Source organism: Tympanuchus pallidicinctus, unplaced genomic scaffold (genome assembly GCF_026119805.1).
Source record: "Tympanuchus pallidicinctus isolate F22 unplaced genomic scaffold, pur_lepc_1.0 scaffold11, whole genome shotgun sequence".
NCBI lineage: Eukaryota > Metazoa > Chordata > Aves > Galliformes > Phasianidae > Tympanuchus > Tympanuchus pallidicinctus.
This window is the reverse complement of record NW_026294627.1, coordinates 18,100,062-18,127,755: the sequence shown is the minus strand read 5'-3', so window position 1 is coordinate 18,127,755 and position 27,694 is coordinate 18,100,062. Positions and strand designations below refer to the sequence as shown.

The window sequence follows — 27,694 nt, the reverse complement described above, 5'->3', positions numbered from 1 at the left end:
TGTACCAAAAATTACTTTGAATACTTTTAGAAAAGATAAATAATTCCAGACAACAGGATTCCACTGCCACACAAATTCTTTTTGTCTCAATCCCAGTTTTTCTCATTACTCCAGTCAAAGTATGTTTTATGGAAGAACTGAAGTGGAAGTAGACAGAAACTTAAGCTGCTATTGTATCTGAGAGCATGTTCTACTGCTGACCCACCAGTGCATGCCCCCTGTCTCAGCTCCATATCAGGCTGACACCTCGGTTGTCTGTGCATAACTTTCTTCTCTCACTCAGTGCCCAAGACATTAGACCGTGGCTTTCCATCATCCTGAAGGTATAACTCTTATTGTTACAATGTTTTTTTTCTAAAGGCACGTCAGTTATCATCCCCTGGCCTCCCAAGGTCTCATCTTGTAAATGATATATATATCACTTCATGAAAATATGTAGTATGCCAAGCTCTTAAGATGGTGCTAGAACATAATGTAAAGGGATGCAATGTATTACTACTCAGTATTAGAAACACAAAGTCCAAGAATAGGAGAAAGTCCAAAAGAGAATGAGTAAACTTCTCTTTTCCCATGTCATTTCTCATCTAACACTTACAAGAGAAAACGAAAGAGAAATGAAATACATGGAGTGCTAAACTTTTTTTCCAGCATTATTGAACTGCCTGAAGCACTCCCCATCCATTCCCTTTGCAGTCTGGCTGGCCTACAGGGTGGTCATCTCCTTGGGCAACCCATCTGTGTCACTCTTCATCTTTTGAGGCTTATCATCACATTAGCAGCAAGAGATAAATCAACCTGTAAGAAATTCAAAGATTTTTGGCTATGACAGCTCTGATAATATAATTGCCTCTCAAGGAGAGTTTCCTATTATTCTTTCGAAACTTTATTCTTTGTTAAATATCTTCAGTGGCATCTGTCACATAATGAATGGAAAGACTGAAATAGGACTGTCACCTTAGGAAAATGAGAGGGGAAGCTTTAACCAAGCTCCTGATCCAATGAAAGCTGAATATCTTCTATTTTTTTGCAGACTGCTAGCACTCTTGTTGTAGCTGAAGCCAAATCTTCTGGAATCTACAGCTGCGTGGCATCCAACAAAGTAGGAAAAGCCGAAAGAAATGTCAGCTTTCTTGTAACAGGTATGATCTACTCTGGTCCTATGGTTATATTTGTGATGGATTTTTCAAATGCCTGAGTATTGTTGCAATATATTGCATTTGTAAACTTATCCCATGCTTATTGGTGTCCCTGGGAAGCGTTTGTGACAGCAGCTGGTTTGAATTTGTAAGAAAGGCACCAAATTTGGTAAATGACTCATGCCTTCAACAAGTATCCTTGCATGACACGAATTGCTCCCAAATATAGCAACCTGTAATTCCTCCTTTTAAATCACCTAGTCTCTGCAGTCACTCCAAACATGCAATGCCAGCGCATTTTCACCTAGTAGGCCTTCTTCTGAGACACAGTCTTGGAAGTAGTCTTGGTCATGATACTAAGACTCATCATGTTAGCATGGTTCCTTTTTTTTTGACCTATCACTATATAAGAATTTGCAGTTTTGGAAACAAACTGAAATTATTTGACATCAGGAATTACTGGGAAAAAAACCTTGTGATTTTAAGAGAGTAACTACTGCGTGATTTAGCACCATGATGTTTGCAGATGCCATCAAGAAGGATTTGTTTTCTAGTGAAATATTTTATTTACGTAATATTTTATTACAAAACGGTAGTAGTTCATAGAGCACTTCATCTAATGACAGTTCCCAAGATAGGTCATTAAAGTAATGTAATCCATTCAGAAATATGGCAACATCCCCACACTCATTTTGTGAACCAAAAACTTTGTTTCTGAAGTGTTTTGGCTGTAATAGTACATATTGACACATAATTGTTCCTAAATTAACATGCTGTTTGAGCTGTATTTTCAGCTTCGAGTGAGGACTTTGCACATAACTTTGAGCAGTGGCTGAGAGTCACTCACTGAGGTTGTTGCGCATTGAATGTGCAAGATAATGAATATGAACTTCTCTAGCTCTTAATTATCAGTCTTCAAAATGTCACATGGAAGACCCTGGAACCAAATAAAGCTGAATTTTGATTTGCAATATGCAGATCTCCCTTTCAAAGTTATGATGACTGTATGAGACATTTTAGTGTTGTGGCATGAGTTAGATGGGTTAGTTTCCCTTCCTAGATCTCACATTTTCAGATCTTGACCAGGGACTGAAAGAAATCTTTCTCTTTGATACCAGAGCTTGCATGAGAGCATGCAGAATATTAAGACTTCCCTTTGAAGGCTCTGGCATTGGCTGGCATGAAGAGAAGTGGTTTCTCAGCTTGGAAACTCTTAACAGCTTGACTGGTGGCAATCTTTTTATATAGGATGGTGATGCTGAAAAGCATTTTTCCTTTGAGTTCTTGGAGCTAAGCAACATAAGCTGTGAGACATGCAAAGTCCTGCTCATCTGCTGATGCTCAGTTGTGCTGATTGAAGGCAGCTTATTTAAACAATGCTGCTGTGTTGTTCTTACAAGAATGAAGTTAGACTCATTCTTCTGTGCACATAGTGCATCAGTTGATTGTGTGGTATAATCATAATTCTCCTCTGTCAGGCTGAAACCAGACTGCTTGTGTTTCACTTCAAGGAAACAAATGAGTAATTTCTCCAAAATTCACTGAAATACATAGCGAGGGAATTCTAATCATGAGCCCAAATAGTGCTGGGTGTGAAAGAAATGGGAAGACACCACAGAGTATTTACTTCTGATGAGTTCAAAACCAATATTTTGGGTCTTGGGTGACAGCCTGGGGTTATTTTATCTCATGCTGTTGGAACTGCTGGCGCCATATGAAGCCAGCCTGAGCCACACAAAACTGAGTGCAAGTGGAGAAAGTGTCTAAACAGAAAAGACAATCCCTTATAGGAGGAGGAGCTGCTGAGGAACAAGCCAGAAAGGATCCCAGAGAGTAGAGAGAGACAGGAAGACTCCCATTTCTTGGAGGCAATCACACTCAGGCCTTGTCTTAAGGAACAGGAAACGCTCCAGTGGAGCAGCTGTGGGGTCGTGAGCGATCTCTTCCCAACAGGTCAAGACTGCTGGGAAGGCAGTGGGAAGACAGAGACCATCCCAGCAGGCCTAGTTCTGCACTGTCAGCCCCTTTATGAGAAGACAAATGTGAGGAGTTTAGTGCAAGAAAGTGTAGCAAAGGGGACCAAGTAAAAAAAAGCCCTTGTTTTAAAATTAATGTACATTTCTCATTATTTCTGGACTTGCATGTGTCTTTCCAGAAGATGTGAGGGTGGTATATTTTTCCAGTCTGTGCCTGAGGGTATAGGGCATGAAGTCCAGGGCTCTTGGTAGCTTTCCTTTCCTTTGGCTTTTATCAGATGAAGGGCATTTTTGGGGTGTTGGCACACTAACCTGATTCTAATCCTAAACCTGTGTTTGGGGTACAAAAGCAGCTGTGAGTCTTGCATGCAAGTGATACGGAAAGATGATTTCTGAGCTCTCCTGCTTGTTGATGCTGAAACAATCTCTGCAACAACACCTTTATACCAAATTCAGCTGTGTTAGCCCCCTTCCCTCCAGCCTGCCCCTTTCCCTACATTTTGGGCTGTTTTGCTGGCACGCAGCAGGCTCATGGGTGTGTTTGCAGTTATACAGGGTAAAACAGGAACAGCTCAGCCTTATCTCCCTGGTTTCCCAATGTCACTAAGCGCATTTTATTTTGAGATTCCTGATGGTGCTTGGCAAAGATAAACAAAATCTTCCATCAGGAAACCTGGGAGCTATTTCCACAGGAAGCTTCAAATCACTAAAGTAAATAAAGCCGTTTTACATTATTCCCTGCCACGTTATTTAGCTAGCCTGAGTCTGTAACAATTGGTGAGAGGTGTCATATATTAGGGTGCTCGTAGCCTTTAAACAAATTATTCTCTTGGAATCCTGTGCATTCGCCTTTGTCCTTAGATTTATTCAGAAAATAGTCTTTCTTCACAGAAGACACATCTAGGAAATGTTCCAGACCTGACAACGTGGAAGTAGTTGCAACTGTATTGTTATGCTGGCATACTATCCTTTTATGTTGAAAGTAGTTCATTTGCCTCAGACCCAGGGGATCTTTAATTTCATCTTTAGAGTTTTGCTTGATACTTCTTAGCTCTTTTCTGAGCGCTGGCATCTGCAAAAGCCCAAAATTAGCAGCATTCCAAACCAGTAACTTGCTTTTCCCAATACATATCAGAACAGTTTCAGATATTATGTGATTAAGATACAGCAGTTTTATGGATCAGAACACTTATGCACAACCAAAATTTTGCACCTTGATTGAATTTAAGTGCTTCTGAACTCAATGGTTCAATCAAGCAAAGAATTCACTTCATCTAACTGAAGTAGTAAGGTCCAATGATAGAGCAGAATCTCTGGAATTTGACTCATCCAAAGATGGTGGGTTGCATAGCCCTGTGGAGGTGCCTGCATCACTCCATGGGCTGTAAGCCTTTGCCCATACACAAAATAACTGTATTCAAGCGGATGTTAATGCTTTATATTAAATATGTTTTTTATTCTACAGCAATAGGTTTATCTTACTACTTTCAGTCAACATATACTCAACTGGGACTAGAATCTTGGTCCACATGCTCTTCCATAACAAAGAGGATGCTGATGATAATCACTTATTTATAAGTTCATTAAATTTAAAGATTTGTGTTGTTTTGTTTGATGGGGAGTGGTAAAAAGGGGATCCCAATGAAATATGAAAGGAACAATTCAGCACATAGGATTTAAACAGTATGACGTTTTTGTATTTCTGCTTGCATTGGGATGGTCCTTGGATTGCATACATGCATACCTCCCTGGAAGACATCTAGAGAGATCTTCAGTACCTGATTCACAGGAGTTCATTTTTCCTATTTTTAATACTTAGTACCTAGTACAGAAAAGGGACACAAAGGTAATCAAGGGAGCTAGTGATGCCAGGCCTCTATGAATGGCACTGGTGAGCAGATCATGTCTGTTGATCCTGGGGGAAACAAGGTAGCTCGATTTGCAATAAGGGGATTTAGAGAGTCAGGAGAAGCTTTCTGGTGGATTGGTCAATCAGTGAAAGAAGTTGCTGAAAGAGTGTGTGAGATGTTCTTCACTGGAGACCTAGTCTTCACTCTGCTGCTGTGACATTAGGCCTGAAGTGACACTTGCATGCATGGAGCTGAATCAAAGCTTGTGTTGAGCTGTTCATGCTCTACGAGACAAGAAAAGAAGGCATAATTCTCCCTTATGAAAGACAAAACCGTTCTTACAATTTCAAGGCGATTTCACAGCCAAGTGCTGTAGCAATTAGCAGTGAGAGAACAATTGAAAATGGCCAAAGCCGATTTCACTGAAAGGAGAAGGAAATGACTTTATCAGCATATTGGCTACAAATAAACCAGGAGAGGTTGCATTCTAGGAGAAAAACTTGGAAATGTTTTCTCTCAGGAACCTGCCTCTACTTTCACTTACGCCTGCAGCATGTCTCTGCCTTGCTCAAAGGATGAGGCTCAGTGGAGAGGTGCTGGAGGTGACCAGCATGCCCACAGGTCTGCACCTTTCTCCAAGTGATGTAAATCTTACAAGCAGTTGCCCACATGACTTCACCGAAGATATTTCTTTCAGCTGTAGGATGAATTGAGCTGTCTGCTGTGAACTGTGCTTAATTTTAAGTCATACTCACACTTGGGAAATGGTTGGTGCAGTGATTCTTGGTTTCTCTCAGGTAGAGCTATTATTCACCTACATTTAATGCCAAGAAGTCAGAATACAGTGATCTTTGCCTTGATACTGCCTACACCCAGCTGGCCGTCAGGCCAGAGGGCAATGACTCTGCTTTTCTGCCATGTGGCCAAAGTGTTTTATGTACATGGAAGAAAATATCTCTATTTTGGGGGAAATTCAGGCATATAACCACATATTCCATGATTTCTCCAGATTTTAAGCATATTTAAGAAATTGACATCAATTATCTTACTACTCGTGAATAATGAGAGAACAACATAAATAAGTACGGTAGCCGGAGTATTTTTCTCTCATCATCTAGAGATTCATCTTCTCTTACACAGTTCACAAGCTGCAGCTGAGACCGGAATTTCTCCCTTTTTTCATAGTCCCAGCATGCTGTCTTTAAATAATTCTCCTTTTGGTACCTTGCCCCAGTCTGTCTTGCCTTATCATAACATTTATACAAACTCAGTACTTCCAAGAACGGCTTCAGTTTACACCAGATGATGTCCAACCCATGTGTCTTGTAGCTCTAAGACAAATTGTCAAAAAGCTGGAGCCTAGCATGAGAAAGGAAAGCTGAGAGACTTCAGCAGGAAGACAACGACATTCATTAGTTCAAAGACTTTCTGATAAAGGGGGTGATATACGCCGTGTTAATTTTGGCTCATTCACTTAACATAATCTAAAAAGTGTTCTTGATTTTTGACAGATGTACCAAGTGGATTCCACATAAGTTTGGAAAAAGTTCCCATTGAAGGAGAGAATCTGGTATTGTCCTGTTCAGCCAACAAATTCATGTACAAAGACATTTCTTGGATTTTACCGAGGACAGTCACTAATCAAACGAAAGCAAGAAAGGCCCTCAAGGAATACTCCATCACCCTCACTCTGACCATCAAGAATGTTTCCCTGGCACACTCGGGCACCTATACCTGCCGAGCAAGGAACATATTCACGGGGAAAGAAGTGCTTCAAAAGAAAGACGTTTCAATCAGAGGTGAGCACTGCAACAAAAAGGCTGTTTACTCTCGGATCCTCAAATATAAGAGCACAAGGAATGATTGTACAACACAAAGCAATGTAAAACATTAAAGGACTCATTAAACAGTATCAGGTGTCTCATATCATCTTGATTTCTTATTGCTGTTGCCACCCTTCAGGCCCTGAGGTGGTGCACATTCCCCCATGGGTTGGACGTAGGAGGAATAGCAGACAAAATCTTTGCGTGAGCTTCCAGTTGAGTTCAGACGGGTATTTTCTGCTTTGACAAAGCACGTGGAAGCTGGGGTTTGGAAGATCCCCTGCGCTACATTTTGCATATTGTTCTTTTTTCTCTTGCTGTCTCCTGCTGAGTGATCAGGAAAACTTTGGATCAATCTTTTCTTCCACTTTGGTATCGGCCTCGTCAAAAGTCAAAGCTGAATAAACTGATTAACTTTAAAAACTGCTGTTTTCAGTCAACCACGGACATTAAATAAGTTAACATTAATGCGCAGAATGAGCACAACTCAGTTTGCGATTGACTGGACTATATATTTTTTATTTTAATCTGATCTTGATGGACTTATAAATATTACCTGCTGAGCAAGTTCTAATGCTTATTTATTTGAAATTATTTTCTACACTAAAGTACATTAATCTTAAAAAGTATCTTCTAAAGGAAGTATGCAGGGAAGGAATAAAAATGTCGATATAATGCACAGCTCTATCATATCATTTATAATAATGGCGGTTTAAAAACTGACAGACATGAACTGTGTTTCTCCAAATAAATTCAGGTAGATTTCCAGTTGCTGTGTTGGTCAATTTTTAAAGTCAGTTCTTCAACAATGTAAACAGCTATCGATAAAAGTGTGAGTGTTATTTCTGGCCTGAAGATACAGGAATTTGTAATGTTGTAATTATTTTATTAAAAGAAATATCCCACAGTGTTACAGCCAGCACAGTAAGAGATTTAATACATTTTTAAAAATACAGGTCCCAAGCTGAAGCCATTAAAAATATTCATTGCTTTTGGTATCAGATGTCAATTGGATTTATTATGGGGATTAAGAACCAGACAGACAAACTGCTGAAGGAGAATTAAGGGCAACCTTAAACTTTCTTGTGAGCATTTTCCTTTTTTTTTTTTTTCCTTATTCATGATTTTGCTATGAGATGTTTCTGTGTATTATAAATTCTGTATAAGGAAGAAGTTACTATTTTTAATAGATCTGATAACTTTATTTTTTTACAATACATAGCTTTTATTATTTTTGGTTACATTTATGATTGATCATTTATATAGCATTTACATAAGCCGTAACAAAACAGACCATAGAGACCAAAATAGCTACAGCAAAGGAACAAAGTGGTTGTGCTTCTAAAATAGAGGTTGACAACACGACAGTTTCTTGTGCTTGGGAACTCACCAGACAATTTCCTCCTTTAGGTATCAAGACTGTGTCCCACGGCTAAACTTGTCTTTCACGTGGGAATTGCTTTTGTCAAGTGTGAAAGGGTAAACAATAGCATTTCCCCGTAATGCCAGTTTCATGGAGCCTAAAATGCATAGAAAACAATTGATAACCTGGAAGTTGTCAGAGTAAAGAAAAGAATAATCATTTCTATCTTGAAATGTCACCTATAGCCTGCTTGTATACAGTAGCTCTTTTGTTCATTATTATGTGATGGCTTCCAGAAACAATACCTTCTTGCAAAGGGACCTGGGTCTCTTTTTTTTTTCCCCTTAAATATGCCTAAAAAGCAAGTGAAATTGTTGGTGATGGCTTAAAAAATGGGCAAATGCACTGTGGAGCATTTGCAAGTCTTCAGAAGAATTACAATACCAAATTCCCTTTCTTAAGAGGCTGTTTTGTGGGAAGACATTTGATGGCAAGGTGGGCGGTGATGACAGGACATTCTGAATTTTCCATGGCCTTGGGAGCCGGAGTGTGATGCTTTGTAGCAGCCAGTTGCCAGACAATATGAGTGTAGGTCAAAAAAAGACATGCCCCTTAGTCTATTCCTCTGTGAAATGGCTGTGAGCTGCAATGATGCACTGCAATTCACTGCCGAGTGAATGTCCTGCCAGCCTCAGACAGCCCCACTGTGTGAGGGTGTTGGGAAGTCCCTATGGACCTGCCCATGCTGGGAGGCACAGGGAAACCTCATTGGAAAGCAGTTCTTGGTGGCCAGACATAAACTACTGTTGCTCTTGATGTCCTCAGATGATGGGAGAACCTCAGAGGTTTGGGGAGTTTCTCTGTCTTTTGTTGTGTAATATATTAGTTAGGGAGAAAGGTGTGAATTATATTTCTTTTTTTCTTTTTTTTTTTTTTTTAAGTGTTAAAATTAAAGCTTGTATTTATATTTTTGTACTGGTTAATAAAAAGAAGTGGACAAACAACGTAACCATAACAAAGGGCAAAGGTGTACGAAATGGAAAATATATCCCCAAATGAACAAATCGTAATGTATTCCTCCGTTCTGCTCCGGGTCTGCCGTGTACTGTGACACCGGTGTCCCCTTCTCCCCTCTGTGACCTCCTGTCACCTCCCTGGACCAAACTCTGCCTACAATGAAGTTCCTTGGGGCAACTGAGAGCAGAGTCTGGCCCTCGGCTTCGGGGCGAGCGGAGCAGGGCAGCACAGCTCCCATTTGGAACTCTCTCTGCTTGTCTGTGCTGCAGAAACGAGCAGGAGGAAGCAGGTGGTTGGCAAACCTAATCCTCAGGTTGACCGCATCCTTGAAATATCAGCCGATTGCAGAAGAGAAATTACTGCAAATATGTGAATGGTGACTGGAACTAAGTTTTAAGCAAGACAGTTTTTCTTGATATGGAAACCCAACCTTAGTGTATGGCTATAAAAAAATTAAAATAATCACAAATAACTCATAGAATGTGTGATTTGCCTTTGTTGTGTCATCTTATCTGCCTTCACTTCGGATGTCTGGGCTGGGGTGTCCATCATTTATCATTGATGAATGCAAAATGTGGAGATCTTCTCAGTTTGTGGATGTGGATGCATGTCAAAAGATGCCTTTTCATAGACAGATTGCTGTGAAACAATGAGAAATGTACAAAAATCACAGAGGGTGACAATGAAAAGAGGACTGCCCTCTTGGCTATAAGGCAAATATTGTTGACCTTATCGTTTCTGTAGGTGTTCAGTGAAGAACGTGCTGAACAGATGCTCTCATAGGCATTGCTGATTGTGAAGTGAGAAGATCGTCTGCTATGCTGTCAACAAATAATAGCATTAACCTTGGAAATTACAGACTTGCAGCTCAGAGAAGCCACAAACTGGCCGTTGCAGGTTCACTATACTGGGATTAATTTCAAGAGATAAAAGCGTAGCAAAGGTAGCCTACAATAAAAGCATGAAAAAGCTTTTAGTGCCACAGGGCTTGTGCTGTATAAGCCACGCTGTATAAGCTGGTGGTATGTAGGTGCTTTACTTTTCTGGAGAGCTTTTATTCACATCTGGTAACAGAGCGATTGTGAAGATGAAATCCTCTGATAGACAGTCAGTTTTTCATAAAGTACAAATACAATCTTCCAAACACAGAATGACAGAAGTTTAGACAGAATTATACTTGGTGTATTGATATCTACTGCAGTTCAAATGAAAATATCAGCAGAGTGCTTTTTTATTTTATTTTGATCTATTTCATATTTTACAACATTTTACCATGTCAGTAACTACTAATCCAGGCAGCGTCCTCAAAAGGAAAGACTCTAATTCAGTTCTTGCAAGTCTGGGGAAATTCAAGGGAATCTGCTGTGCCTCTGCATCAAGAGATTGCTCGGGATCTCCCCATATTCTCCATCACTGCTTTTCAGGAACTCAAATATCAGAAGGAATCCTGTGGGAGTTGTCAATGTCACAGAAAACTGTTCCTCTATAAAGCGTATAAATGCTGTAGATGCCTTTGTCAGAACGCCCTCCAGCTCTGTATGAAACAGGGGAAGGAGTGCTAAAATGCTGAAATGAGGATGAGAAGGATTTGTCGTTTTGCTTCTCCTGGAGATGACTTCATCGTGACGTCTATGAAGTGTTTGGAGATGCCCTTCCATTCACATTGGAGACAATCCAGCAGGAGCTGCACTTCACATATACATTGTCACTAAATGTCACAGATGTGTTTTATTGCATTGCATTCACCTGGATTTTGGTAGATTTTGACAGAAAGTGAAAAAAAGAGCAGCGTTGCTATGCTGCATGGTACACTGGTGCTTCGCTTTGGCTCCTGGGATCTGCATTTCCAGCATCTGTGGGCTCCCAGAGGACATGGGCATATTTATCTGTGCTGCACTCAGCCGAAAAACAAAAGTGGAAAAGTCTGTGAAGATGTTGGGATGCATGACACAATGTTTCTGTTCTCATCGTTTCTGGTTTTAAACTGTGCAGGTTTACTGAATATGATTCATAACTGTATTCTTTAAAGTAAGTAAAATATAAAAGTTGTATTTATGGGTATCGCGGTGTACTGCCTAGTGCCATCTGTGACGCTCTGGCACAAGGGTGTCCTGCTAATAGTTGACAGTCCTGGTCTCACGGTTTGTTTCTCCTGTCTGCAAAATTATGAGCTTTCATACAAATGTATTGGTTTTGATAAACCAGTGTGGTTGACAATGGAACTGGGGAGATCTGTTAAACAATGTCATTGGGTGTCCATTGGTCATGACAGCCTACTCCCAGTGAGTAATGGGACCAGACCAGGTGCTCTTAAATGAACCAGGATGGTAAATAAAATCTGTGGACAGTTAACATGGTACAATTGTCATAGAGGTCCTACATCACTCAAGTGCTAGTAGGGAGGATAATAAAGCCCCACAGTTACAGGAATGTAAAACAGAAGTGTTGTTTTGTCTCGTAGCGCAAGAGGCACCAGCTCTGCTGCGGCAGCTTATGGATCAGACGGTGAACACCAGTAACTCTGCCATGCTGGAGTGCCAGGTTCATGGCATCCCCGAGCCCCAGATAACCTGGTTTAAAAACCACGAGGAAATACAGCAAGAATCAGGTGAGAGCTCTGACTTTGTACAGCCTTTTTATTGTGTCCTGTAACCGTGTGCAGATTCCCTGGCATTGGTACCCGGACGTAAGCAGCATTGCCTGAGCATTACAAGTCTGTTAGGTTCTGTCTTCTCACTCCAAAAAGTCAACCACTGAGAAGGTCCCTATGGAGTCAGTGGGAAAAATACAGATGTAGATATCTCAGCATCTTTTAAGAGTCATCTCCAGAGAATCCTACTTCCCTCCACTTACTATAGAGGGAGCCTAAGGATCAGGTGTCTTGGCTGTGTCAGGTGTCAGAGTACAGCTAGATGGGAGAACACTAAGCTGAAGTGATGTCTGTGCAAGTACCAGGGGGAGTATTGTCAGGAATGCAAAGTCTGTTCTTGATTCACAGCCCTACCATCAGACTAATCCCATCTAATGGGTTCCCAAAAATGAAATGTGTCTGCCTCAGCCAGGGGAATCCAAGTTTCATGCAGCAGAAAAGAAGAGCTTCCTCTTGGCATTCTGCTACTGCAGAAAAGCTTTGGGAGATGTTACTGCTGTGTCCAAATGCAGCTTCAAAGATCATTTCATGCTACATAATGGCACCTCAGCTGTAGAAGTGTTCCTTGGAAGTTTCAGATAAAAACAAGTGAAAAGACAAAACCTTTCTCATGGGAATCCATCCACATTCAAATCAGGATCACTGAGTGACATCATGTTACAGGCTTAGCAAAAAATGTTCAAGGAGATTTGGTTTGTGGAAACTCAAAACCTGTGGAGTCCTAAATAACTTTTTACAAAGCTTGTGTTTGAGGTTCTGGCCTACGCTACTGGAAATTACTGTGTCATGAGCAAAGGCAGTGGGAAGAACTCTGAGTATTTGCAGACTTCCAACATAGTCACTAAAATTAGTGACCACATGGTTGTAATGTGAATTTTTCACATTATCTTCTGGAGTGGATGTTATGTGTCTAACTTGACCGTAATGCAACACATAAGGTTAGGAGCCAGGAAGACATCTCTATAGGGTCAGTAAGAGCACTTTAATTAGCTGCCTGGAATCGCTGGTGGAAATGCATTTCAATGGGACTTTGGTCCTGATGGAGCCAAATGCACAAGTGTGTACTTGACTGCACATTTCCTGGCTATATCATGTCTGTAAGTCGGGCCTGATGCCAAATCTGCTGCCTGCCACTTCCTCATTCACTGGAATATTGTCAAGGCTGGAGTCTGGGTTGAGGAAGCTGGAACAAGAGAGGTGTTGAAAACTTCAGGTAACTCCTACGTCGTAGGGTGCACCTCATGGGATCTTTCCTTGCAGAAGCTGATCTCCTTCTGATAAGGGGTTCAGTGTCACATGTGTGAGTAGGATTTGGGGTGAATGTGCTGCCCGTAAGGCCGATGAGGACACATGGAGCTGGTCTGGGAAGCATGACAGTCCTGTTCCTGTGAGTGCAGCAGGAAGCAAGGAGACCACCCAGCTCCTGGAACTTAGTGACATGCTGAGGAACTTGCTTGGGAGTCAGGCCACAGTGCCATCAGCACCCGTGACACCAGCTGCTCCCAGCATCACTCCCTGAGGGCTGAGCTTTTCAAACACACAAATGCTCTGCAAACAGATTTCCAAAAGATTCCCAAAACTTCCAAGTATATTTGGCTTTCTTGGGGATAACACCGCGCTGTGCAGTCTGTGGCTCAGATTTCCTTTGAGGAGAACTTGAAGCAGATATTATTACACGAGTGACTGTTTATGTTTATATCTTGGCTCCAGCTCATTGCAAAATACTTCATTTCACAGGAATAATTTTAGGGCCTGGAAGCCGAATGCTGTTTATTGAAAGAGTAAAAGAGGAGGATGAAGGACTTTACCAGTGCATAGCCACCAACTTGAAGGGATCTGTGGAGAGCACAGCGTATGTCACAGTACAAGGTAAAGCACGGCGTGGCATGGGAAGAGCTAGCCAGCCAGGGGGATGCTCTTACTGTGGCTGGGAGGGATGGGGAATGGCTTGAGCAGCATGCGGCAAGCTCTGAAAGCAGCAATCTGAAGGAAGTCCTCACAAGGGAAACGTACCAGGTTGGAAAGGAAGCCCAACAGGAAATGCTAACTCAGAGTGTGTTTACACTGACCTAAAAAGAAGAATTGCTTCAACCCAGCAAAGATCGGGTCAGGGTAGAAGACAAATGTAAATTTAGCATCATCAAAACAAACAAAAACCAAAATACGGAACACCCTCCTACCCCCTCATTTTCTCATTTTGGTTTAATTCCACAGAAATTAGAGGCCTGGGATATTTTCATTTGTTTGTTTTTTTTCAATGCAACTGAACTAGAAGACTTCAGGCTAGCACTTGATGAGGCCACATTTAAAGGTACCTACTGTGAGAAGTAGGTACGATCTCCTTATTTCTGTAGCCGTTACCTGAGTTACTTTGCTCTTAATTTAAACACCCGGTGTTGTTCCGCCTTCCCCCAAGCCTGGCCCAGGCCTGTGGTAGTGACTTCCACCAAGCAACTGTGGATTGTATTCAAATAAGGTTAATTCAATGATTATTCAGTTTTATTGAATATCCTTTTGGTTCATCTATTATGAGGTAGTGGAAATAAGCTCGTGTTCTCCATTTATGTCACTGTCATGTGCAAAATTGGCATAACTTGACTTATTGATTGCATGTGTTAAGTAAATAGATCTAAATTCATTTAGTATCTCCTTATAAAAGACACTTTGGCTACCATCCAGTCTCTTAGGCAGGGATTATATCTTTGTGGTTGTTCTCATAAAATTACTGAATGTATCTGAATACGACTATTTCAATAGTACCCTACAGCAAAAGACAATTACAGCTAGTAAATCAGTATGGATTTTCTGCTGTGAATGTTTTAGTAGTCTCAGCTAATGGGCATCATTGATAATACAATAAAGTTACTTTAAAAGGTCAGGATAGACATATATACATGTGGGTTGACCTAACAGATGTAATCAAGGACATAAAACCACTCATCTCCTTCTGAATGATGCCAAGGATTTAATAGCCATTGTAATCACTAACATAATGACCTGTCCCTCAGCGGTTGCTGTCTGATGCCTCCTGCTAGTTGATAGTTTTGGACAATGTAGTACGTTGTGGTATTGATTACTGTACCACTGTATCTCAGCTATTTATTACAACCACACTTATTCCGTCAGAAGGCTTCTAGGAAGTCATATCTCCTTCTACATGAACCAGAGTAGAAGGAAGACCGCAGCCAGGAGGATCTCTTCTCTAGTTACTTGCCCTGTAGGGATCACTGGCAATGTGCTTGCTTGACTCCAATGGGAGCTCTTAGATAAGCAAGAAATGAAGTCTAGCATATTAAAATATATAGCTTTGAGACTGAATGAGACAGGCATAGGGAGTTTTTCTTATCTACTATAATGAGGAAAAATGTGTTCCCACGCTCTCTCTTCTGATCGCATGACAGGATGTCACTGGAGGTGTTTTCACTCATTCCAAATGCATCAGTTTTATCCAAAGTGGAGTCCCTGACATTCTCATGGGGAAGGGCTGCCTCCCAGCCCACTCCTGAGCCTGCAGCAATGGGATTGAGGCTTTAAAGGGGGTCCCTCTCCAGGCTTTGCCCCTTCATTGCCTTTCCCAGGGTGCACACCGTGCCATCACCACCAGTGTCAGCACTTCCCCCTGTCCCACCGGCTCTCAGGTCGCGGTGCTGCAGATCAAAGCAGCAGAGCAACGCCTTGTGTTGGTGCCTGTGTTTAGCAGTTGGGAGAGGAGTTTGCAAATGTGTCAGGAAGGAAATAGTCTGCTCTTTTTATTTCCTCTGAAAAAACATTCTTATGCTCACAGATAAAACAATGTGTTATTTTTGTACCAGAGATGGATGAATGGAAGGTGGAATCCAAGGGCTGTCTTTAAATAATCTCAGCCGTTGTTTGGTTTGGAAGCTGTGCTCGTGGGGCTGTCTGAGAGGAGTGGGGCCATGTTTGTGAATATGTCAGAGCAAGCTGTCCATTTGCTCTTGGCTGAGGAACTGAAGAGACAGTGAATGTGAAAAGACAGAACAAGGACAGCAAATGGTTGCCTGAGCTGCCAGCAGACGGGAAGAGGCATGTCTCTCCAACCTGGTGGCACAGTCTGCTGGACACAATAGGGACACAAGCTGTCTGAGACTGCTCTGCTGCACTGGTCTGTGTTGCCATTAAGGCCACATCCTTTCTTCTCCTGAGGACTTCAGCACACCACCCCTGAAGGAATCTGGTGACAGAGCTGGTGGCGGAAGGGCAACGAGAGAAGAAGCATCACACTCACTTAAGCCCAGAGCTGTAACAATCAAAAGAGTACAGCAAAGTGCCCTTTATTAGAGGTGATGCTCCACAACTTCATGTCATCCCTGCTGATGAGAGAGGAAAGCATCACATTTGTGAAGAATTCACTGAACAGTTCTGACACTATGGAAAGGGTGTTTGCTTTTCTGGTAGCTATCTGCTTCTGTAGCTATCCACCTTTCTGAATTTGTACCTTAGAAAGCTGTACTTTTTGGGCCACACTAACTCTGAAGTCATCAGGTATCTTTCTATGAAGCGTATCTGAGACTCCCTTGGTCACTGAGCATGGTCCAGCCTGGGTTATATGGTGACCATATATGAAAAGGAGACCGCTGAGGGATACTTCTGTGCCTGCAACCTCAGAGAATCACCAGAACGGGCTGGAAGGGATCCAGTTTCCATCTGAAACCACAGTCACCACCAATACCGCCTCTAGTCAGAGGTGCCTTTGGTCATATGGTAAAAATCTCCAAGGATGGGAATCCTTTGGTGTCCCCAAGCACCCTGCCCAGTGCTGCACAGCTGTGATCCCAGGACCATGTGAATTAAGCAGGGTAGTTCCCATCAGTGTGGGAATGGGACACTTTTGGTGGAGCAGTGACATTGGTGCAGCTGCGTTTGCAGGTACAGCTGGCAGCACCGCTGTGAATCCTGCGCAGAGTTACTGCGCTTCCTATATATCACAAGCTATATCAGGACGAGAGGCAGAGCAGAAGTTCTTTTTGCATTTGCTACCAATCAGAAGGAAAATACAGTGGGGGAAGCGTGGCAACAGATTGCTCTGAAACTGTTTTGTGAGTCCCTGAGTAGCTGTCTGAAGTGAATTTTATTTATTTATATATATATATATTAAGGTCTGTCAGTCAACTCTAATACTCTTCAAATTCCTAATGTTCGTATTCTCCTGCTGTTCTCTTTCCTGCTGTTGTCATTTTTATTTCCCTTCCCCATGTTCGATTTGTTCTGGGAATTAGAGAGCCTTCCCCACTCCCAACAGGGCTCTGCCAGCATTGCTGGGGGCAGAACAGTCTCACGTTCACCTGGGGACTCCTGGTTAGCCCTGGGTATGAGGAAGCCCTGCCCCCAGGCTTCTTTCTAATACACTCCATGGGGTTCCAGATGCCTGTGCCATGCTCAGCATGAGATGAGATCAGGTGGGATATTAGGAAAATTCTCTTCCCAAAAAGAGTGGTGAGGCATTGGCACAGGCTGCCCAGGGTGGTGGCGGAGTCATCTTCCCTGGAGGCATTCAAGAAACGTTTAGATGTGACACTGAGGGATGCAGTTAGTGGGCATGTTGGGGATGGGTTGGCAGTTGGACTAGATGATCTTAGAGGTCTTTTCCAACCTTTATGATTCTATGACTCTACAATCTGCTGCCAGACCTGATGCCTCCAAACATGTGAAGGTCATGGGCTCAACATCACCCTCCAGGCACCTCAGCAGGGCTTTGGGCCAGGGCTGGGCTGCAGAGCTCAGCAAGCAGCATGAGGGACATGCCCAGGGGGGTTGGAGCAGATCCATACACATTCTCACACAGAGAAAAATTGGCTAAAAGCCGAATTTTCACCTCAAAAGGAAATGACCACGTGGGTGGTGATGTACTCACCTGTCCGCTTCACCTCCTGCTCCCCAAGGAAGGGCTGGCTTCTACCCAAAACTCGCTGCTGGATCTAGTGACTTTTGCTGCGTTCAGCACAATGGCTTTGCAGAGGAGACCATTTTTTTTCTCCAGTCCAAAAAGAGATAATGCCCCATTGAACATGAGTGGGCCCTTCCTGGTATTTTATTTTAATGACAGAAAAACACACACTGTCCCTGGCTTTGTAGGTCTTTTTCTAAAATGCTTTCTGCTTGATTTTCCCAGGCACAGTGGAGAGATCGAACCTGGAGCTGATAACCCTGACCTGTACCTGTGTGGCTGCAACACTTTTCTGGCTCCTGCTGACCCTCTTCATACGCAAGCTGAAGAGGGTAAGAGTGGCGATGGATGCTCCCTGCTCTGCCTGTCTCTCCTTCCTGTTAGGCTACCAGCATTGCTAGGAACACAAAAAATGGGATTCACTCTGCTCTCCATCATTCCCTGTGCAGTCAGCAGGGGAACCATGACTCACAGGACTGAGTGCGAGCTGCAAAGCCAGGGCTTGGCATCGTCGGGGAGCCTGACTCCTGCCAAAGGCATCCCCATTGCCTTTGGGCCAAGGGAGTTTGGCATCTCAGTGTCTTTGAAGACTGGAGCTTGTAAGGATGACAGATCTTCACAGAGCCTGGTGGGGTCTGGTTAGCGCATAGTGTCTGGTACAATTACATCACTTGCAAAGCAATGTTTCACTGAAGTCATTTTGGCAGCTCAGTCTCTGGCACAGATGCTCCTGTATCAGCGTGGTGATGCTGTCTGCCCTTCCTCCATATCCAAGAGGTGGCTTAGTGCTCCTTTCTGCTGATAGCCCCCATCCTCACTGCCTGGTGCAATCGTGCACATCATGCACTGATAGCTTAATGCAGAAAATCCAATCCTTTGTGGTGCAGAAAGCTCTTGGAGCAATTTGTGGGTACAGATGTGTGCAGAAGTAGTGGGCCAGTGTGGGATAGAAGACTAGGATGAGCCCCTCTCCCACACTCCCAACACACCGATCTCCATCTGCCCTCCATTGCCCAGCTGGGGGGGCAGTGGGCATCCTCAGCCCTGCCACTGAGTGTGCTCCAGTGTGAGCTCCCCATAGAAGGTAAAACCATGTTATCTCATCTAGCCCATGATTTAGGTTTCTCACTAAGAGCTCTTAGTGACAGTTGAGAACACGGGACCTAGTCTGTATGGCAGCAGCAATGCTTCTGTCTTCCTGCTGCTGCAAGATTTTGTAAGAAGGAATGTATGGGAAATTTTATGTGAGGTGAGAAAAACAGAGACTAAAGCTATGGAGAAACTTTGGAGATGTAGAGAAACTGAAAAAGTGGGACTTGTTCTGTCTGCTCACCAGAAATCATAAAATAGTAACAGGACTGCAAGGCTATGGGGTCAGCCCTTGGAGAAATGTAAGTTTTCAAATTAGCCAAGAGATGTGGAATTTTTTGTTATTGGGTTTTTTTCACTGGTTAGATTGTTAACAAGAATAACTGTTCTTGCTACAGAGCAAGGGATTTAAACTAGATGACAAGTGAAGTCTTCTTTCCAGACAAGTCTTTCCAACAGATGTTAGTCAATGTTTACGGTCTTCTCTGTGTTCCTATTACAAATTCTTTCAATGATTTATGTCTGGAATTAGCTTAAAATTAAGTTTTGTATATGAATGATGTGTTCACAGTGGAAAAAAATCTTTTGTGCTCCTTCAGAAACAGAGAATTTTCTGAAAGCCTGTCTGTTACAAATGATATATTCAACACTTCTTCACCATTACAAATGTAGTCGCAAAGCTCCAGTTGTGCCAAAGATTTGGTATTCTTTGTGTCTGAACAAAGAAACCTGGAAGTTTGTTGGAACCAGATGATCTTTAAGATCCCTTCCAACCTATGCAGTTCTATGATTTTATGAAGCTCTCTGCACCTTCCCACTCTCCTTTTGCTCTTTGGGCATGAGTCCACCCAAAAGCTCTTCTAAAGAGACCAGTAGCAGTCAGACACGCACATTCCTACCAACAGATGCTGTTTTTTTGGAAAACTTCACGTACTTCTTTTTCCATCTATATCCCACTTATCCAGGACCCATCCAGGGACAGTGGAGGGTTGGGAGCCAGGCTTTGTGCCACCTGGAGTTTGTCCAAACTCCACTGTAATCCTCCTTGGGACTAGCTGTGAGATGATGAAAGGCAAGTGCAACAGGAGCTGTTAGCTACTGTCATTTTAATCTAGTTACATTTGCAACCAAAGCAGACAAAGCCAGCAGTATCCAATAGATGCCTGGAAATGCAAATATTAGGAATGCACTTCCGAGCTGTAGAGGAGGAAAGTTGAAAGCAACAGAGGACAGTGAGAACAGCAATAAAGAAGTGTACATATATATATGTGTGTGCGCATGTATCTCTGTGCCATTTCCATGTGCTTTGGGAAAGGAATGTCAGTGGCCTCAGTCAACAGATTTTCCATAAATTCCAACCTATAGACAGGAAATTAAAGCAAACAGACTTTTTCTCTAGAAATATCAGCACTTTGTGTGTCGAGAAAAGTCCAGTGGGTTAGAATGCCAATCTCAGTGCTTTTTAAAGGAAAATATATTTCAAAGTGGAAATCAATGGACTGCAGAAAACTTTGAGATTAGGTTCAACTTTCCTTAACATTTCTCTTGTGAAGTGGGTGATCCATTTGTTCAGTAGAAACGGAGCTCCTAGAAAATTCATTTCCAATAATGTGTTTGAATGCAGGTAATGATGAGTACCTCCAAATCCCATTATTTCAGTGAACTTGTTAGAAATGGCACCAAAGAAACGAAAAAATTCTAAAAATTTGTAAACAGATTCAGAAATGTATAACATCAGTTTCCTGGCAACCATTCTTGCACAACTTGTAACCGCATATGACCTATCTTTGCTGGGCATATGGAAACAATAAATACAGGCAGTTGAACTCCATCTGTTGCATATGGCCACTTTGCACAATCGTGAAGAAAAGTTATTTTTAACAGCAACATTTAGTCATGTGAAGAAAATAGTTCTGATTATGCAGAGGGTCTGTGTCGTAACACCATATGTTAATACAGACCCACGTTGATTTCAAGAAACTGATGGATCACATAGAGGAAAGACAGAGGAAGGAGTTTCTTTTATGTAAAAAAAAAAAAAAGGCTTGCAATTTTGAAATAAACCAAAGGTAGCATAACTGAACCCTCTACTGGGTTCAGTGCCACCCCACAGACAGAATTAACCGGGAGCCCCAAATCCAAAGAGGGAGCTGCCAATGGGTGCTGTTCTCCTGTTTCTCATATTGGAATATTCTTGTTTTGTAGCCTTATTTATCTGAAACAAAGATGAATCATTACCTGTCGATCATCATGGATCCGGACGAAGTGCCCTTAGATGAGCAATGTGAACGTCTGCCTTACGATGCCAGCAAGTGGGAGATTGCACGGGAACGACTGAAGCTAGGTAATGCTGGCATTCTGCACATCGGTGTGTGGCTGCTGGGTGAGCTATGCATGTGACCACGGGTGCTGGATGTGGTTTGGACATGCAGCACCATGTCCTGCAGAGCACCCCATCCCCTGTGGCTGAATCACAGCGGGCTGTGCCTATTTGACTTTCCTTGTTTCTATATTTTGAGGCTTACTGTAAATGTCTTCCCTGCTTACACGCTGAACTGGAAAATGACTATGCAGAAATTAGCCCTTCTAGCCTTCCCCTCCCAGCTGCTTCCTTTTCTCCTCTCTCCAGCCCATCGTCTCCGTTTTCCCTCTGTGCCGCAGATTTATAGACATTCTTGTCAGTGCACCATAAAGTGCAGGAATGTGACATACCAATCCACACACAAATAAATACCCTCACAAACCCTGAACCTGCAGCTCACTCGCCCCAGTGTGAGGCACATGCTCAGGAGCATTGTGTCCTTGCTGGCTGGAGCTGGCTGTGAGGTAGGAGGGTTGGGACCAGTCTGCAGAGCTGAGAAGTCCCTCCAAAAATCACAGGGACTTTAGCAAGAGGGTCAATACTTTAAAAAAAAATCAGCTGTAAATTCAGCCTGTTGCTATACTGCTGTTTGTTCCTTCAGACATGCATCAGATGGGTCCTGCACTGGGGTTGTAAACCTCTGCATTCAGCTAAAAGCCATGACAGACTCTTTTTGCCCCCTGGGGATCAGGGACTACAGATAATTAAAACATGAGTACAATTAGCACCATGCTTAATTCGCCTGATAGAAGGCACAAGGTGACCAGATGTGGATAAGTCATTTATTATTGTTGTACATAATTCTGGGAATGCTGAAACATAACCTTGCGTTGGAGTGCCTTCAGTCTTCCAATAGTTTTCTTGCAATGATGGACCAAGATCTTGATGTGCGGACAGCATGATCTCTGCTTTATATGATGCTTTATTTGTGTGTAAATCCCATGGAAAGAATCAAGCAGAAATGGAATGTAAACACCGAGAAAAACCCACATCTTGCAGGGCTGGTGTTTGGAGTCTGGAGGTGAGGAATGATGGCCAGGGAACGAGCTAGAAGTGGAAGAACTGGTGTAAACAAATAAAGAATGCTGACAATGAATGAGAACCAGATTTGGTGAAGCCGGGTATGCACAGCATGCGAGATTATCTCAGTGCAAGCCCTGCTTACATGGCAGCTGGCTCAGCCTTTGAATACCTTGGCAGTCTCCAAGGATCAGCATCTCATGAGCAAAATATGCCTCTGTGGTTTTTTATAAACATTTTTACTTAGAAATGCAACTCCTTCAGCATCAGATACGTGTTTTTCTCTTTCCACCTACTTATCCTCAAAGATATGTGTTTGTTGCAGCAAGTCTCTGCTTTTAGCCCATATCTCCTTTGCTTTGTGTTCCTCCAACACATACACACAGCCCACAGGTGTGATGCAGTGCTTGTGTGACAGGACTCCCCCTTCATGCACAGCAACATATGTTAGAGAAAATACCATATGGGCACCACAGAAATCAATATAATTAACATTCCATGTAGATTAGGCTGGCTGAGATCTAAATGTCATCTTTTCATTACCCAGAAGAGTGCTGGTGTTATAAATCACTTTCAGTGTAGTCGGTACAGTGCTGCATCAGCATAAATGCTGATCTTGGGCTCAACGCTCCTGATCTACCAGAGGTCAGACTCTGCCCCACTCTGCATGAAGTCAGGCACATGGCTCCCTGAGCCCTGTTCCCACCATGTCCCCAAACTCAGCTGCTGTGCGGGGCACACTGCTCCCATCCTCTGTGTGCCAAGCCCTTGTATTCACACAGCGGAGAATAGGGAGCCACCAACAGTGAAGCCCAGATGACTCAAACCACGGCCAAGGACTTGAGCAATGAGCACATCTTTGAGCTTCTGCACTCATCCATGGAGCATGGAACTTGCAAGTGCCTTTTGCTGATTCTTCTGGTCCAGCTACTCATACACTTTGATATCCACACATCTTTTGAAGAACCTTATCAAGGTTGCATGGAAATAGAAACGTGCTGATCCTAAATTATTTGACTGAAAGGTCTGTTCACTTCAGTGGATTCTCAGTTCCACCAAGAAACTGAAGTCAGCTGGAGAAAATGTAAGGAGAGCACTGAGCTTCCTTGGTCTGTATGCAAATGCTGCAACGGTCATAGCACACACTGAACCTGGCCATGGAAGCTGCTGGAAGGCTGGGACAAGTTGGCCTCTCAAGTGGCTATCTTCATATTCTCCTGTTTAATTGCTCTGTGTAACAATTTCATAATTACTGTGTGACAGCAGAAGGGGCTTTTGCAAGGACAATCTGTTAGTGTTACATTTATCCTTTATGCAGTGTACGTAATCAACCACAGGTTTGAGCTATGCAGTGGATAGTCACAGAAGGCCTATTCTGTGCTAAGATTTAGCATGATATAAAACAATAGCAGAGTAACAAAGAGCAATACATTAAGTGTTATAACCATTCCCCATTAAATCATAAATGCTGTTTAGAGAAGGATGTGGTGTTTCCAGTGGTCATTCTCCTTCATAAAATGTTGGCAGCTCTGCAGAGTGTTATAAGCCAACCTGTGTGTTTTCCAAGTAGTGGCTGCATGGGTTATCTTGATGTGGGAAGTGTTAACAGCAATGGAAACTGTTGAAGTTATTGATTAAATGAAGCTACAGCAGGTTTTACATCACCTCAATCTGCAACCTCACCTGGTACAACCCATGAGCAGTCAGTACATTAAAGATGAACATCAATTCCCAAGAAAACAGACAACTGTGTCTTAACATTTCTTCCCTGATCTTTGTGCTGAATGAACTGTCTGCAGTAACTGGAACAGAAGTTGACCACAGATTTTCAAACACGTGCTGCTCCACTTGTATTTGTATATGAAACTCAGTGCCTTTCACACACCAAGGCTCACTCTGAGGGTGATTTTCAGCCATGTAGATGAAGTTCTTCATGGCTTTTATTTACTGTAAAAAAAGCAACACTTTTGCACGTTGAAGGGGAAATAAATGTTAGAGGTTTTTTGGCTTTGAGTATTCCACTTCATCTTTCCATTGCTTTAGTAACATATGCTGTTTGCCTTCTGTTCACTGAGAATTGCAGCTTAGAAATGCTGCACATGAAAAAGGTAGTATCTAGTTATCTTAGAACTAGAGGCAATTCTTTTTCTCTTCTTGTGAGTGTCTGGATGGGTTTGATTTCTCACAGCTATGGAGTCTCACAAGGTAGACATCCAAGTCAAAGCCACTCAGCAGCCCCCTTTGAAGTGATTCATCTCTTCTGCTTCAGATGCCCATCACAGAGAAAAGAGATTGCCTGTGAAAATGGCTGTGTCACAGGTGCACAGCTGAGAAATAAATGTGGCCTCAGAGTCACAGCTTTTCCTTTGTGGGTTTTTGTTGTTTTTTTGGGTTTTTTTTGTGGAATGCTGGACTTCATTTTCTGCTCCTTTCTTCTGCTCAACAAAGCCTGCTGTTACACACTGGCTAGACATGTCAGTACCTGGATTCTGATGAAGGTGAAGCATAAATGCAGTCTAAGTGAATTGCCCGGCTGTAACATTCTTTACTAATGAATTGACTGACAAGATCTCACTGATCAGAACTGTCTGTGTGAGCATGGTATCAAAGTCAGTGCTGCCTGCCCCATACAGCAGTCATAAATGGGGCTGTGGAGATGGTGAGATCAGGAGTGTGTTTGGATGTGAAAGAAAAGGACCATCAGATATTACTGCTGGAGAATTTCATTTATGTTTACAGATTTCTTTCAAGGGCCCCTGGATTATTCTCCTAAGGTCTGCTCAGCACAGCAGTGATACCATGCCACAAATGGCTGTTCTAGAAGCATCCTACCCACCATGAGACAACCTAACACTGTCTAAAAGTGGTAGGACAAGGGGCAGTGGCTTTAAACTAGAAGAGAAGAGACTTATTGTTAGGAGAAAATCCTTCACTCAAGTGCAGTGAGGCGCTGGCACAGCTGCCTATGGAAGCTGTGGGTGCCCCCTGGAGGTGCTCAAGGCCAGGCTGGATGGGCCCTGGGCATCCTGAGCTGGTGGGTGGCAGCTGGCCCAAAGCAGGGAGTTTAACCAGATGAACTTTAAGGTCCCTTCCAACCCAAGCCATTCTATGATTCTGCATTTCTGTTATTCTACTGTTCTGTGATTCTATGAATAATTGTCACTTCTGGTCCCTTCCCACTGAATCTCACTGAACCCCTCCATATCTTATTTTGCACATGGAAATGTCTAATTTGAAAAGCTTCTCAGCACCCTCCATTTATCTCCAGCTATGAGGTTTTACTAGGGGAGAGCATCCTGCACAGATATGCTCAAGAATGGGGGCAACAATTGGGCAGAGCTAGACTGAAACAATAGGGTCAGAAGACAGTGTTCATCCACAGAATGGTTGTATTCACCTAGCATCATGTTCAGTCATTTTGCTTCTTCCCTACAGTGACTCTGTGTCTTCTGATTTGTCTAATTATGTTAAACAAACAAAAAACACTGAAAACAAAAAAAAAAAACCCCACCCAAACCACCAAACAATACCAGAACAACTCCATGTTATGTTAGGAATAGACATGCAGGACTCATTGTAAGGAACTTTTTTTTTTTTTTTTTCCAATTCCTTATTTATCAATCCTTTAGCTGACAAAGTTTCTTCTTTACAAGAATGTCTCTCTCCAATCTATTTTCTTTTCAGGAAAGTCGCTTGGACATGGGGCCTTCGGAAAGGTGGTACAAGCATCTGCTTTTGGAATTAAGAAATCACCAACATGCAGAATTGTTGCTGTAAAAATGCTGAAAGGTATCTCGCTGCCAAGCTGGGCTGGAAAAAATTATCTCTCTTTATCATATCATATTTCACTTTTAGTCTGATTCTGTTGAAAGCAAGATTGTGTGTTGCTACCCTCTGCCCCTTACTGTCTGAAACATCCAAAATGTGCACATTCAGTTTCAAGGCCACCAGGATTTTCCATCCAAGTAGCAGAACTCTGAAATAATGATGTCCACAGTAGAAAAGATAAATTGTCACGTGGAACAGGAGAAAGTTTCAGATGCATCAAGAACCCAATTGTCTGATTTTTCCAAAATCTTGTTCCACTACTTCAAAGAAAGAAAAAAGTGACTTTCGTGGGATCAGAGTGGGGAACTACTGTGTATCCTGTGTTGAGCCATTATGCTGCATTGACCCTGCACTGAGCACAGTACATGGAATTTAGCTGAGCCATAAGGCATCCACCTTGATGTGAAGACACTTGGGTGGAAGCTTCCACATTATCCTAGATCATTAGTTCTGATGATTAATCCTCTTGTTAAAAACAACTGCCTTGTACCTCTTTTGCATCTGTCTGGCTTTAGCTTCTCGTTCTAATACTTTCTATTAGGATGGGCCCAGCAGTTTTTCTACATGAAGGCCCTTCTATTAAGCTGAACAGATTGAGCAATTTAAACAGGTGTGCAGGTGTGTCCTCTCTGAGCCACCTGCATCCTCATTACATGGTGATAGGATGCTGATGCCCAGGCTGGATGATGAGATTTCCATACACAAGTGCTCATCCCAAGGTGAAATCATCTCCCAGTCATTCTATGCCATTTTTGTCATTGGAGCAGGAAGGATAAAGACTCTAATCAATTTGAAGAGGGCACTGGGGAACCTGTGCAAGTGGCACCTGCTGCTCCTAACTCCAGGATTGTCCCCAAAGGGGAAATTTTTAGCTGACAAGGTTGCAAACCTCCCTCCTCTCTCTTGTTCAAAAAGCACAGAAAAGCCTTGTTGGCAATACCAAGGAGCAACCATCTTCCAGTAAGCATCTCTGGGAAATGGGAGGAAACTAAAACTTTGGTCCCTGTGCATAACTTCTGCAGTAGAGGGCCAGTAGCTGTCCATGTCACTGATTTCAGTGCAGGCCTGCCATCTGGGTCACTGCCTGGCCCTGGGTAACAGGTGTTTTGCCAACACACGGACAGATAAGTTCACTGAATATCCGGCAGTGGTTTGCCACATTCAGCATTTCTTTTTGCACATCTACAGGCTTTTTGTGCCAGCCAGCACCATCAAAATAGCAGGTACTCCTAGATCAGGAGGGAGCAGTTGGCAGCTGCAAGAATCCTTCATGGTGGGATTCACAAATGCACATGCAGAGTAGGCTCTTGTTTCTGAGTTTGTCGCTCAAACTCCCTTTGTTGTCATTGATGAGAACAATTCATCCTATCCTCAGACAGATCCCTCAGTTTGCTGTTCTGGGCACTTATTTAGTTCTGTTGCTTGTGAATAGAGCCCACGGTGACGGCGTCCTCCTCAGGCCTCTTTTGGGCACTTTTCCCCAACTGAAGATAGGGAAGATCTGTCTCGTGCCCTGTGTCCTCACCTGATTATCCAGGAACTACGGAGGCATTCATGAGCTCTGTACATGCAGAATTCCCATGAGGTGGGATAGATGAACAGTGAGTTACTGATTAGATGATGAGTTTTGTGGGGGGTCGCCAAGAAAATCTGCTTCCAAAACGATGTTGAAACC

The 27,694-nt window shown here is 42.8% G+C and overlaps 1 protein-coding gene across 2 annotated transcripts in view; it reads left to right on the top strand.

Annotated features, from left to right (window-relative positions):
* Positions 1–27,694, top strand: part of FLT1 (fms related receptor tyrosine kinase 1) — a 103,364-nt gene that overhangs the window by 58,857 nt on the left and 16,813 nt on the right. For both annotated transcript variants that reach the window (XM_052671411.1, XM_052671412.1), the window contains exons 12-18: positions 1,031–1,139; positions 6,474–6,761; positions 11,627–11,773; positions 13,553–13,684; positions 17,946–18,052; positions 21,015–21,153; positions 25,876–25,980. In XM_052671411.1, coding sequence (XP_052527371.1) covers positions 1,031–1,139; positions 6,474–6,761; positions 11,627–11,773; positions 13,553–13,684; positions 17,946–18,052; positions 21,015–21,153; positions 25,876–25,980 — 1,027 coding nt within the window. The remainder of the gene's footprint in view (positions 1–1,030; positions 1,140–6,473; positions 6,762–11,626; positions 11,774–13,552; positions 13,685–17,945; positions 18,053–21,014; positions 21,154–25,875; positions 25,981–27,694) is intronic.